This window comes from Centroberyx affinis, unplaced genomic scaffold (assembly GCF_046629955.1).
Source record: "Centroberyx affinis isolate AG114_WGS23_722 - 3 ecotype Tasmania unplaced genomic scaffold, CSIRO-AGI_Caff_v1 ptg005676l_1, whole genome shotgun sequence".
In the NCBI taxonomy this organism is placed as follows: domain Eukaryota; kingdom Metazoa; phylum Chordata; class Actinopteri; order Beryciformes; family Berycidae; genus Centroberyx; species Centroberyx affinis.
Window position 1 is genome coordinate 102,060 of NW_027282863.1, and position 14,668 is coordinate 116,727.

The following is a 14,668-nucleotide window of genomic DNA, read 5'->3' on the forward strand; positions in this document are numbered from 1 at the left end:
TGGAGATGAATCTAACATAGCTGACTACTAACATTAGCTAACGTTATGGGCCCAGTTGGTTTGGAGATAAATCTAATCTAGGTGACTGCTAACATTAGCTAACGTTATGGGCCCAGTTGGTTTGGAGATAAATCTAACCTAGCTGACTGCTAACATTAGCTAACGTTATGGGCCCAGGTGGTTTGGAGATAAATCTAACCTAGCTCAATGCTAATATTACCTAATGTTAACGCGTTCTCGCGGTTTGAAAACCAAAGTGAAGGTTAACATTCCACACAGCTCCAAACTTGCGTGTGTTACTAACAGGATTTGTAAACTGTAACATGATAGCACGTCGTCTGCTGCCCTACAAACTTTAAAAGTAGGTACCGTTATTACCTTATGGTATAAGTAATGTTAGTGGAATTAGGTAATTTAACCGATAACCGTGTCACAGTGCTTCAGTGCGTAGAATTGAATTGAATTGAATTGAATTGAATTGAATTGAATTGAATTGAATTGAATTGAATTGAATGCACGTGCCATGAGTCTGTACAGAATCTGTGCTTGTTCAAAGACCAGTTCAGTCTGTTTCCATGTTTTTGCCTATTTCCATCTACTTTGCTGTCTACTAGCATCAAGTATGACGTAAATCAAATATGGCTGCCATGTGTGAATAAGATTAACAGTGCCATTTCCCATGCTAGAATACCATTAAACATGGGCAAGAGCTGTTTAGAATATAGTCCATTCATCACAGAACCAGAATGGTTCAGCCACTACTAGGCACACCTAGGTTTCATCCATTGACAGATGTCAGTTCCATGTTGTTTCTAATGGCAATGCGTCTCACCATATAAGCCAAGACATGTCATATGCTGGGTTCCCACTGGTCAAGGAACATCTTGAATATCATGGAATTTTGAGAGCTCTATTCCAGGAATTTTACAAATGGGTCAGGAATATAGCACAATTTATCAACTTGTTTCACACGTTTACAGTAGATGGTTTTCAGCCCAACTGGACTGGAAACCAGACTGAAAAACAACATTAACAAACTGCAAGTGCTCAGATTGAGTTATGGAAAGTCGTGGATAAGTCCTCCAGATGACATGAAACACGGAAATCCCCCCCATCCTACGCATAATTTGCATGTATCATCTGTTTGTGTTTGTGAGTGCTTATGAGTAATGAACATTGAAAAGTGTGTGTGTCCGCATGCACATCTGTTGTCATCTGTTAGCTCTTTGCATGCAAGACATCTTCTGCTTTAACTTTAAAGGGTGCATGACATGCAAATATCCTTTCCTGTCATGTATGCACCCTGCTCCCTGAGGATTTCACTAGCACCTCCATAAACATTTTGCTCATTATTAGCTTTTTTTTAGTTGATCTCCCTGATGTGTCTTTGTCTCTTATCTTTTGGCATTCCATTCTCTCCTTCTATTTTCCCTTTTCCTAATCACATCACTAGGTCCTTTGGTTCATCTGTCGCTTTTTCCTTCCCTCTCTCTGCTCACCTCTTCCCCTGAATGCCGTTTTTCCTTCCTTTCAGTTTGTCTCTTGAACTGTCCATTTGATTGTACATATTGGCTTTGTAATTAGAAACGTCCTGTCTTAAAGACCCACTCCAGAATTGGATGTAGCACCATACATTATGTGGCACCATCCCACTACTGGATTTGTTTTGAAAAAGTCTTAAATCATCTAAATGTAAGGCCTTATAAAGTACTCAAATGTCTTAAATCCAGTTATTTTTACTTGTTTATTCGCCATGCAATGAGAGGTTTCTTTTCACTGCATGTCCACTCTTAGATTCATGCCCTTTAACATTTAATTTACTGCTGTCCTTTTTCTTATTCTGCCCATTTATACTTTCACAACCTTCAGTAGATGAAGCTTAGCGTAAAATCAATCGGGAAGACTACTTCACTCAGATCCATTCCCCTCTCTTCATTCACTCCTTCCTGCATAATCAGTTAAGGCTCCATCTCTTTGGTTCTACTTCATTCAAATTGTCTGTCTAGCCTTGCATGTGCTTCTTCTTATCCAATCAGTTTAAATCTCAAGAAGGCATCATCCAATCAGCTTAGTTGAAGCATTTCCTCACCTTGGGAACAATCACGAATCGATGCAGACTTTATTACCTCATCGGTTCTTTCCGTATGCCGCTGTCATTCCAGTGCCGCTGCTGATCTGCACCATCAAGGCTCCATTTGGATACCCAGTGCGAAGCAATATCTACAGCCCCAGGGGGGTGGGGGGTCATTATTTTTGGCCAGTTATGGGGTTCTTCTCCCCATAATTGGTCTTAAAAAGTCTTGAATTTGCCATTCTGCACATACCCGAAGTAATATCAGTTATGTGACCAGACAGTAATTCTTTAAGTTTATTGAAGCAATAAGTTAAGGCGAGTTAGGTTGCTATATGAAAGTTGCATTTTCGTTTTTTGTTTTTTTTGATCATCCATAAGCCGCCAAGAAACTGTAGATAAACAAACTTGATATACCCTCAAAACCCATATCTGCACGCACTCTTCCAGTCTTCTAATAATCCATGCAATAGAGAATGCAGTGTGAATAACAGTCCTGTGTTCCTCTGCCACTCTAGACCCGATGCCAGTGTTGGAAGCCTGCCAGCAGCTCCAGCTGACGGTGCAGAAGGTTCACGACCTTGAGACCAAGAACCAGAACCTCCGGCAGGCCCTGGAGGGCTGCACACAGGACCGAGCCCAGATCCTCAACCACGGTCAGGACATGCACACACTCACACTGTTGTTAGACATACTGTATATATTCGGCCAATATTATTATTACAAGTACAGGTCCTGTACAGGCTCATGGCGCGTGTGTTGAATTCCACTAGCTGCGGCCACACTGATCCGTCGGAAAACGGACAGAATTATTGACGGATAGATTTCTGTCCATTGGGCTGTTTTGGAACATCAGCATAAATAATAATAATAATTAAAACAAGTTAAATTCACTTGAACACATTGCTTTGCCAAAACTAAGAACATCTTCAAGCATTCTTTTATACCAAATGCCATTAAGGCACTGAATGACACCATGCTTCGTTGAACTGTTTCTTTTATGTATTTTCCACTGTTGTCCTGCCTTTTGCCATGAACAAAATTGCGTGTAAGTGTTGTTGTTGTTGTTGTTGTTTTGTTTTTGTACTGTTGTGATTTTAATTGAGACCGAAGACAAATTTCCACATTGTGGACAATAAATGAAACTAACTAACTAACTAACTAACTTTATCACTCGCATTGGGCTGAAAATAGGAAAGAATGTCTAGTTTCTTGTTTCTTTTATCAAATTTATTTTATCAACAAAACTGAAATTACATTAGACACATGTGGAATAAATCTGTTACTGACAGGCTGAACAGATTTGGGAACCGCTGGCTTAGGCTGTGCAATTGGGACAAGCCGCTAATAGCATACATTTGTTTGTTGATTGAACAGGAATTTAGATCATTGAACTGACGAATAACCAAGCTACAATAAAACAAATAAAGTTTTTCCACCCTGTTAGTGATAGGGGGGCTCCACACTGTCCCAATGTTATGGTTTATGTGGAAAAAAACGGTCAGTGTAGACATGTACCGGTCAATTTGTACTTTACCTGACTTTGTGGTACGTATACACATGCACTGGTCAATTTGTACAGACAGTGTGGTACGTGTATGCATGGACCAGTCAGTTTCTACATTAACCACATTGTTAAATGTGCCAAAAATTCTCACATATCCCAGTTTATCTGCACATGCCCCGGTTCATGTGAAAACTACATTGCCGGTTTGTTTACAGATTGCAGTTGTTGTTCAGCATTCAGTCACAGCTTCACTCCAGTGTAAACAAGACACACGTATTTTACAGCAGTTCACAGGCACCAGCCGATTGGTTTAGCCGCCAGTGCCAAGCGGCCAAAACTACGGGTGAATTTTGAAGCCAATAAGGAAGTGTCGACAGGCAGCAATTCCTCTAATGTCCACTAGGGGCTGGCTCCAAAAAGACTGCAAACCCGGCCCAACTCCATGCAAGTCAATGGGACCACAACCCAACTTCTCACTCAAAATATAAAGTGTGGTTTCTGCAGACTAAGACAGTCTCAGTGCTGTGGTTTCTGCGGACTAAGGCAGTCTCAATGCTGTGGTTTCTGCGGACTAAGACAGTCTCAGTGCTGTGGTTTCTGTGGACTAAGGCAGTCTCAATGCTGTGGTTTCTGCGGACTAAGACAGTCTCAGTGCCGTGGTTTCTGCGTGCTAAGACAGTCTTAGTGCTGTGGTTTCTGTGGACTAAGACAGTCTTAGTGCAATTGTTTCTGCAGACTAAGACTGCCTCAGTGCTGTGGTTTTTGTGGACTAAGGCAGTCTCAGTGCTGTGGTTTCTGTGGTTTCTGCGGACTAAGAGAGTCTTAGTGCTGTGGTTTCTGCGGAGTAAGACTGTCTTAATGCTGTGGTTTCTGCTGACTAAGACAGTCTCAGTGCTGTGGTTTCTGCAGACTAAGACAGTCTCAGTGCTGTGGTTTCTGCGGACTAAGACAGTCTTAGTGTTGTGGTTTCTGCGGAGTAAGACTGTCTTAATGCTGTGGTTTCTGCAGACTAAGACAGTCTCAGTGCTGTGGTTTCTGCAGACTAAGACAGTCTCAGTGATGTGGTTTCTGTGGACTAAGACAGTCTCAGTGCTGTGGTTTCTGTGGACTAAGACAGTCTCAGTGCTGTGGTTTCTGTGGACTAAGACAGTCTCAGTGCTGTGGTTTCTGCAGACTAAGACAGTCTCAGTGCTGTGGTTTCTGCAGACTAAGACAGTCTCAATGCTGTGGTTTCTGTGGACTAAGACAGCCTTAGTGCCTTAGTTCCTGAGACAGCCCTTGGCCTCCTTTTCTTGGAATCCCCTCCCCACCAAGAGCTAATTGACTCAGCTCAACACCGGCAATATTTTATTTAGCCATTGATTTTTTTTCCTGCATCATTCTGTTCATTCTCTCTCTCTTCCTCTCTCTCTCTCTCTCTCCTTCTGTCTCTGTCTCTCTTTCAGCCAAGGGGCCTATTGATTTGCCGCAACCTAAATGTTTGAATTTCAATTTACCAGTTAAGGGGAGAAAAGGGGCTGCGAGGGTCCTCGTCCACATTGATTATGTGTCAAGGCTGAATGGGCATAGTTTAAATCACCATAGAGGAGTGAGACTACAGAAAAGGAAGGAGGTAGGTAGGAGAGAGAGAGAGAGGGAGGAGAGGAAAGTGGGAACGTTCAGTCTGTAATGCACTATGATCTGGCGACAGATTTGGAAGTGTCAAGCTTCCATAACCAAGTCATTGCATATGAAGTTGGATTTCTGCCACAATCCTAGAGAACCGGAACCTTCAACGCTTCCGACCAAGACCTGTAAGATCTGACCAAAACTCTAAGATTACACCAATAATTTATACTGACTTACAATGGAGACCCAGGAGTTAGACACATGTAGCATAACTGTAACTTTGGCTCTCAGTAGTTTTTATGAGTATGTTAGGGCGTTTTCATACCTGCGCTTTTAGTCCGGTTAAATCGGACTCTGGTTCGTTTTCCCCCTTGGTGCGATTCGTTTGGGCAGGTGTGAACACAGTAATCGCACTCGGGTGCGGACCAAAACAACTGCACCGAGACCCTTTAGAGGAGGTGGTCTGGGTCCGGTCCCAAACGAACTCTGGAGCGGTTCGTTTGTGGTGGGAACGTGATCCGACTTCCATCCGACCCAACTACCAGGTGTACTCAATTTACTCCAGTTTGAGCTAAACGGCTCCTGTAGCCAGGTAGCAGGTGTAGCAGGTATAGCAGGTATAGCAGGTATAGCAGGTATAGCATTTTCAAGACGTTTCCTCAAAGTGCATTCCGCATTCTGCTGGTACAGTTTTGCCTGGTATATTGCCCAGATAATTACAACAGTTATGAGCAAATGCCAACTCTGCCGTTGCTCCATGTTGCGTAGCAATGTGCACTAGTCCAGAACACAGGACCTACTTCCTGTATTTACTTTCTTGCTCCCGTTGCAGACACATCTGACCAATAAGTGGAGTGAACGTTCTGACGTGGTTTGTAGTGATGCGTTTTGGTTCGCTTGGATTTTCCTCTGTGTGAAAAGAAACCGAACCAAGGAGAAAACGCTACAAGTTTACAAACTCATCAACTGATTCGCACCAGAGCAAATCAACTATAGGTGTGAAAACGCCCTTAGTTCAGGCAGTTGATGGATGGATGAGGATGAGTGCAACTATTCTCATCCTGTCTTCCCTTAAAAGTGAATGTTACCATAAGTCATATAACAGCAGCTGGTTCCTTCCCAGCATCTCGGTTCTTCTAGTTAACAACCTGCACAAAGATGGATTGCATATTTCAAAGGAGTCATCATACTGTTTAGGGCTCCATCCACCAGAAAAACAATATCAAAGTGAAGGCTTAATATGATGTCAAAATTGTAAAAAGAATTACCAACTCATGCCTAATTTCACTGAAGCAGCGAGATTGTTAGTTAGGTTACTGCCAGCTGGCTGCTAACCCAACAACAAACAGGACAAAATCAAAGCACACCAGCGTTGCCATTTTCAATCACATTCATTTGCAAGACTCAGACATGTCTGTTACTCATTACTCACAGATGATTCTTGGCATCGTTAAAAAAGTCCCTAGTTACTAAGACCCTAGTTGTTCCATCTGTACACTGTAAAAACTCATAGTGCAATTTAGTGAAATCAACTCATCTTTATCCAATAACACAATGTATATAGATGAGTTTGTCAATTTCAACTTAACTAGTTATGAGCTTCATGACTTAAAATCATGAGTTCACATCTTGTGACTTAAAATTACGAGTTGAAAGAACACCTTATAAAGCATTCACTAAACTCAACACTGTTAGTTTATTAGCAGAATTCCCAGTATGCATTGCATTCGGTTTAACTCTCCAGAAACTCTTCCTTCTTTTGGTTTGAATGAAGTTACAGGATAGAGACTTGTTATGTATGTATGTTTGGTGAATCATAGGTCAATTTCTGATTTAAAAAAAAACATGATAAAATCTAGGAATTCACAATCAAGTAAGTTTCTCTCTGATGCACATGGCAAGTACAATCCTCTAGAAGTAAGTGTATTGCAGCTGCATACTATTTGCTGAACTGTGTATTAATCATGTGATACAAGAGGAACTCAAACCTAAACCTAGCAAATCTTGTGAAAAAATAAATAACACTGGATTTCAGTTCATCAATTAATGCATTCAACTTGGAAACAGGAATCAGCATGACTATACATTTGTTTTGAACTTATTGTCTTAAGTTCACTCAGTTAGCTTTTCTACATTAGAACAACTAACTAATGAACTTTGACCTAACTATTCAGTACTACTTCAGTCAACTCACAATTTTAAGGCAGCAAGGAAACTTATGTTTTTAAGTTGAACTGCCTTAATATTTTTTGCAGTGTAGCTATTAGTTACATTTCAAAACCAAATAATACTCCTCTATGATGTATTTTCTCACTTCACATTGTGTTTTGCGTGATCACAAGGCTATAGAGTGTAAAAGTTGTCCCAAGGTTATGGCGGCTACTTGTCCCTTTTCAAGTCGGCCATGCATAATTTGAATGAAGGCTGAATTATATATGTTTCTATAAAGGTCTTCTGCTCCATGTATCAGATGTATTAAATCTGAGTCTCTCTTCTGTCTCTGTCTCTGTCTCTTATCTCTCTCAGAGATGACAATTAAAGCACTTAAAGAGCAGATTGAGGAGTATGAGAGGACTCTGAAACAGCAGGCCAAGGAGCTGGGGCAGGAGGAGACGCAAGGAAATCAACAGGGACAGCAGGAGGAGGAGGAGACAAAGGAGGAGAAGGAGACGACGGAGGATGAGATGAAGGAGGACGAGACGAAGGAGGAGCAGGAGCAGGTTCACAGCGACCATGCGGAGGAGAAAAGGTCAGCGCTCCCTGTTGTCACTGTTGTTATCGTTATCGGGCTCCCTGCTTACCAGCTACATATGAACAGCAGTCTACCACAAAGGCAGTTATGTTAAAGAGTAACAAGCAAATAGTAAACATGTTGTCCCCCACCAGTGATGTAGTTCCACCCTTGGGTCAGTCAGTGATTGCTGAGTGTACTTGAAATATGAGTGAAATTGTATAAGCATTTTGGTATGGGACAATGAAAGGACAGATTGACCATATATTTCTGTTGCCTACTCTCCTCAGAATTAGGCTTACAAGTTATATCTTGAAATATAGTAACTGTAATTGTCCTGTTTTTACTCAATACAGTACAAAATATAAGAACTACAATACGCAATAAATACAATCCGTACATTACACAATGTACACTACAATACAATTTATAATACAGTATACAATATAACATACAACACCAGGAGTGTGAGTGTTATGAATAATATGCTAAATGATAAGTGATATATGGTATTGCACAGTAGGTAAGTGGTAATATGATATAAGTAGTCAACACTGAGGCACAGTGGTAGTGCAGTGATGATGCAATAACAGTTCAACAGTCCAACAACTGGACAATAACTACAGTGTCTTGTGGTTAGAGGTTTGCCCAAAAATTCTCCATTGACTCTCACTTCAACACATCAACCCAGTCTGATGTCTCCAAGTGTGTAGCGTGTGTAAACTATTATGTTACCTATGATAACTTTAACTGTATTACTTTACCACTGAGTCCCCATTCATTGTCAATGCCGTCCCCCTAGCGGCACAAAGTCAACGTTACAGTGTGACTAACTAACTAACGATGTCACCACCTGTTGTACTCTATAGAGGGTGACATCACAGGGGACAGAGACCAGCCAATAGCAGATGACCAGTTCAGTACCCTACTTTTCACCCTTAGGTGTCAGGCTTCACCACAGATTTAGGTGGGGTTTAGTTACTCTTTAAGTTAGGCCATGCTCACATAGGACGCTGTTTTGATTGCACCTATGCCTTATTCACAGTTCAAGTCCACAAAGGGCTTCTGTTGTGACTGTAAAATGGGGCCACTCCAGTTTGCGATGGTCGGATAGATTGGAGACTCTAAATTGTCCATAGGTATGAATGTGAGTGCCTGTCTTTCTGGACTGGAGACCTGTCCAGGGTGTCTCCCTGCCTTCTAGCCGATGTATGCTGGGATAGGCTCCAGCCCCCCACTACCCTGAAATGGATTAAGCAGGTAGAGAAAATGAATGAATAAGAATTTGAGGTGACAGAGAACCTTGCATTGGACCAGCTTTGGTAGAGCTGTATATTTGCTGTTGGTCATTGTTGTTCAGTGCTTGAGGCTTTGTGTATCCTCCTAAATTTTATGTCCTCATGCATCTTTTTATTAGGATGTGTAGTTTTAAGAGGTTACTATGAGTGCCTCTCCCTCTCAAAGGGATCGCATGTCTGAATTATTATAGGTGTTGTAATTATTTCAGTAAGACAGGATAATCTTTGTATTGAACAGAAAGGCAGAGTCTAGATCTTTGACAATAATTCTCATACGATTAACTTGTCTGGCTTTCTTAAAAAGTGTATGGACAACAGTTTGAAGAACAACTAATTTATGTGCAGCAGTGGAGAAATAACAAGTACATGCGTAAAAGTGTATTCCATGGAAAATGGAATGAAACTGATGTTAAATGGACCGTTGATTAAATTCAGTTAATCAGAATTTTTTTTTTTGCAATTTTTCACCTTTATTACATAGTTGAAAGTAGAGACAGACACGAAATATAACACATGGTACACACCCCAGGCCACTGGGTTAGGGTTAGGGTTAGCCCTGCTTGCTATGTTCTTTTACATTATGTGCTGTTGCTAGTAGAAAACCTGGGTAAAATGCATCATTTCATTGGATCAGTGATCGGCCGATCACACTGTTCAAAAATCAGCAATCAAAATTGTCTCTAGAAAAACCTGATCGGTGCATCCCTAAATGGTCAGTATTACTAAATAAAATTATGGTTGTGTTTAAGATTATTGTCATGGTTAAGATTTTTTAAAATGAATTAAAATTTAACAAAATATACAACACAGAACATACATATACTTTACACAGTAGGGTTGGACTGATATATTGGTTTGTTGATCGGGCCGATATTAGACTTTGGCTTTCAATGGAGAGTTTTAGTGTCCCAAGATCTAAATGTTGTTTTAGAGGCTTTTCTATGGAGAGAGATTGGACTCAATATACCGTATTTCCTCTAATTTTGGCCCGGGCCTTTATTTACCTCAACTGCAAAGGGGACCAGGCCTTTATTGGAAGCAGGCTTATATTAGAGACAGGCCTTTATTTCTAATTCCCTCTGTTTGATAAGTATATTTGCTCATATTTTAGTACGAAGCCTCCTTGTTTTCTGACCTTGTTTTCAATTACCATATGTATTTTTTGCAATAAGCATACACAAATGTAAAATTGGCTTGTGAAGTGTTCTGCATTTGTGGATCAAGTGACACACGTACGTTCAGTGGCGTGAGTTTGAAACAATATGCGCCCAATGCGAGCAAGCCAGCTACCACTAGGTGGCTGTCTTCTTCTTCTGTGGTGGTAGTGGTGCTGTGTTTCGGGGAATCAGGCAAAACAGAATTTGGAACATTCCCATTTCATGCACGAGTTGCAGCCAAAATTGTATCAGCACAACATACTGTCGGCAACTTCAATCCTAAAATACCGGTATCGATAAAGCCTTGCAAAACTCATTTCAGTTGAACCATAGTACATAAAACACAGAAACTTAGTTAATATACTGTGACCAGTAAACAGGGGGTCACAGTCGAAGAAGCAGTTGAAGAACAGACAGTTGAAGACAGCAAGCCTCATAGCTTAGATGGAAAATAGCAGCTAAATATCGGATGATGCGACTCGGAGCATGATGCAGCATGATTTATGGTTCCAAGTGTTCCTAATGTGTCAAAACAAGGTCTGTCATTGGTTGACTTTGTGGATTGATTTTTTTTGTGGAGTGCCTGTGGTCACAGCTTCCCAGGAGGTTATCACTGGGGAGAAGGTGAAGCTTTGAAGGGCACTGGTATGGAGCTAGCTCGCTATCAGACAGTCATACTCTCACTTTGGGAAACAAGGCAAATATTGATTCGAGAAGAGAAAGAGATATTGATCATTCTTCTAAAACCGGTTTGTTCATCTGGACTCATGTAACATTTGTGGTCTTTTATGATCGCATTTTTAATATTACCTTAGTTGGAGAAGGTTGGAGAACGATAGAGGCCAGCACTGGACCAGAAATTACGCATAGACCCACATCCTGTACAACCATGCACCTTGTAATCCCTGCTGATTGAGACCCAATTACTGTGTTACGCTGGATACTTAAATAACATTGCGTCAGTTACTTAAAGTACAGTACAGTTAATATTGCATAGTAACTTGAGATGAGTGAGTTGATGTTTGGTGTCCATGTCTGGCATTGTGCTATGTGGTGGTAACATTACTTTTGTGAATCAAGACTCAAGCGCATGCGATAAGTAAGTTCACGGTGCAAGTTCCCTTAAGCATGACCAACAGATTTTTGGCAATTTTGTGACCAGAGGCGCTGGCACACAGGCGGTGTAGTTGTAAAAGGGGTTGGATTAGGAGGAATACATTACCTGTAGGTGTGGTAGGTGCTGGCATCAGTCCTAGCCAATCAAATCAGCTCCCCTCATTGCCTTTTAAAGCAGTGCCCTCTCCGCCGTGGCGCACTGACAGTTTGGTCTTGGAGAGGAGAGTCTAGATCAGCTTCTCCCAAGAGGAAACTGATGTCCTTGTCTGTGAGGTGCAGAGTCGCAAGGTGTGAATATATGGCACCTAGCTGTTGATGTCCCTTTTGAAGTTGAATTCACATTTCTGGAGATGTTGAAATCCCCTGTCACCAGTTAACAAGGCAAAAAAACTGAATATTTTGGTCACTTGATCGCAACACAGATTTCGGTGCCTCATTTCGATGCCACTTGAAAATACAATGCCTGAGCTGCCAATTGAAATATCCGCCTTCTGGTGCTCTGAAACGTTACAGGCAACAGAAGCATCCCAGTGCCATTACTAGCGTCCCAAACACTTATATACAAAGCTAGCTACCAAGCCTTTCATCTTTTTGTGCGGTTGCCAAACGGCTACTCCATGGTGGCTCAAACTTTCATCCTTCCTCCTAAGTCTTAGTATCATGTAGAAGATACCATCAAAGTTCCAATAAAGCCTTTCATTTTCCCAGAAATGTAGCTTTCGAGAGCTGGGAGCTAAAGCTAATGCTACCTTATATACAACACTTATATACAAACACTTATATACAAAGCTAGCTACCAAGCCCTTCATCTTTGTGTGCGGTTGCCAAACAGCGACTCCATGGTGGCTCAAACTGTCATCCTTCCTCCTAGGTCTTAGTATCACGTAGAAGGTACCACCAAAGTTCCATTAAAGCCTTTCATTTTCCCAGAAATATAGCTTTTGAGAGCCGGGAGCTAAGGCTAATGCTACTTCGGTGATGGCGTCGCTTCTACGCTGCCGCACACACAGGTCACACAGCCCTTCAAGATTAAAAGTCCCTCGGTAATATACCAAAACCTGTGAGAGAGAAGGGGTGTAGAAGTTATTTACTGTTAAATTATTGTAATTGGGTTATTTTTTATTTATGATGTAAATTTTTGTTTGTTAAGTTATTTGTTAAGTAAATTTGTTAATAATGTTTTGTATTTATTTATAAGTATATACATACAGATCCCCAGGGAAGCTGATGTCAGCAGTTGACTGGTCATGAAACTCAAATAGAAGAATAGACGCGAGATTCACCAAAGTGAAATATTGCTCGAATTTCCTTTTTATTTGTTTCTTAACTGCCTTTTATCAGCATGCACATTACCACACATTACCAATTGTGAGTTGAATTAGATCCTGAGTTCTGCGTCATTATGATCTTGATGCTCTTAATGCCACATTATTATTACTCACTATTCATGTAGCACACATAGCCATTACACAAAGGCTTTTACAACCGCCATCCCCTGAGACAGTGCACACAAAATCCACATACCCACTGACCGCTAATCCCATTGACTGGTAATAACTTTAATTCATCAATATTAATTTAGTGCCAACAGCCCTGGTACGGTGATAATTCCCAGGCTGAGCCCTGCCCATGATACCCACTGCTAGCTTGCCACTGAGGACAGGGGCGGTCGTACCATTAGGCAGAGGTAGGTGACTGCCCTGGGCCTCAGCAGCCCCCCAAAAAGACAAGAACAGAACTAATGTAAACTTATTTTTAATCAATATAAAATAAATGTACTTTTTGTTACAATAACTTATTTCAATCTTGAGTCATGGTCACCCACCCTAATCAGTCAGGCTATCATGGGTTATTCCACTTCTAGTGCGATTTTGCTACTTGTCTACTATTTTGTTACTATTTCGGTACTTAAGCAAATTTTACTTGCCAATGGACAAATGGGGCAGAAAAACAACAAAAAGTGCCCTTGCATGCATAGTTTTCTCAGCCCCAACTTGATGGTAATATGTAAAAAGGATGGATTAAAAAGGGAGAGGGTTGGGTTTCAGGGGGCCCCATGCTTGCCTTTGCCTAGGGCCCCCAAATCACTAAGTCCGCCCCTGACTGAGGAAACATTCACCATGTCCTTTATCATGTGCGCAAGCAGCGGTAGCAGACATGAACCCCACCATCGCTCTTCTCCACCTTCATCACACTCACCTGGTACAAATTATTCTACAGTGTGACCACAACCCCATTCTGCTTCCTCTGGTTTTTCTACTGTTTCAGCAGACGCTAAAAATAGCACGCGAGCAGCGGGTTTGTGCTCCTGACCAGTGTTGAGGTGTGCAGTCATCCAAGCAGGCAGCCACTGTAGGGCTAGTCAGAACCAATGTGTCAGAGTGATGCCGTTTCCCCACTGCAGCTTTAGGTAATGTGCCGCCACCTTGTTTTGTCACCTTTTGAAGTTGAAAGCTGGACCAGAGAGGTTGATACCAACAGGGTGCCCTCTGGCCTGTCGTCTGCTCCTTAAAATCAAGATCAAAAGGGGATTGTGGAGTTTGTAAATTTGAAAAACACTGTGTGACCAGTGATCAGGCTGTGTTTTGGTGATGCAATTTGTGGTGCTTACTGCAAGATTTGTTTGACTTTGTCTGGGAGAGAGATTTGATAATAGAAAACCTTTGCATTTTAGGGGTCTAAAAGGGCCAACAAGCCATTAATTGACGACAAGCCACCCTGCTGGTGAATTGGTGGTTAATGGTGAGAGTTATTCTCTCAGTTTTCATAACTATGGTGTTGAATGGTGGAGAATAATAATAATAATAATAATAATAATAATAATAATAAACTTTATTTGTATAGCACCTTTCATACAAGAAATGCAGCTCAAAGTGCTTTACAACAAAGAAATTACATGCACCAAGTGCTTTACATAAAACCTGATAATAATAGTGAAAATAAGATAAAGATGAGAATAGAATACATAGAATGCATCTTCACATGAAAATAGACATAGAATGTGCGTAAAAACAGGGATAGAATGCCATAATTAATGTAAAATAAGACGGAGAATAAAACCCACTTGATGATAATAATAGTAAAAATAAGATAAAAATAAGGAATGCATAACATAAGATGGAAAATCAAACCCACTGAATAATAATAATAAAAATAAAGTTAATAAACAGAGTACATACA

The 14,668-nt window shown here is 41.0% G+C and overlaps 1 protein-coding gene across 1 annotated transcript in view; it reads left to right on the plus strand.

The window, feature by feature from the left end:
• The window catches only part of cux1a (cut-like homeobox 1a), a 182,952-nt gene that overhangs the window by 73,567 nt on the left and 94,717 nt on the right, over nucleotides 1-14,668 (plus strand). The window contains exons 5-7 of the mRNA XM_071547106.1: nucleotides 2,590-2,727; nucleotides 7,713-7,787; nucleotides 7,887-7,935. Of these exons, the coding sequence (XP_071403207.1) occupies nucleotides 2,590-2,727; nucleotides 7,713-7,787; nucleotides 7,887-7,935 (262 nt within the window). The remainder of the gene's footprint in view (nucleotides 1-2,589; nucleotides 2,728-7,712; nucleotides 7,788-7,886; nucleotides 7,936-14,668) is intronic.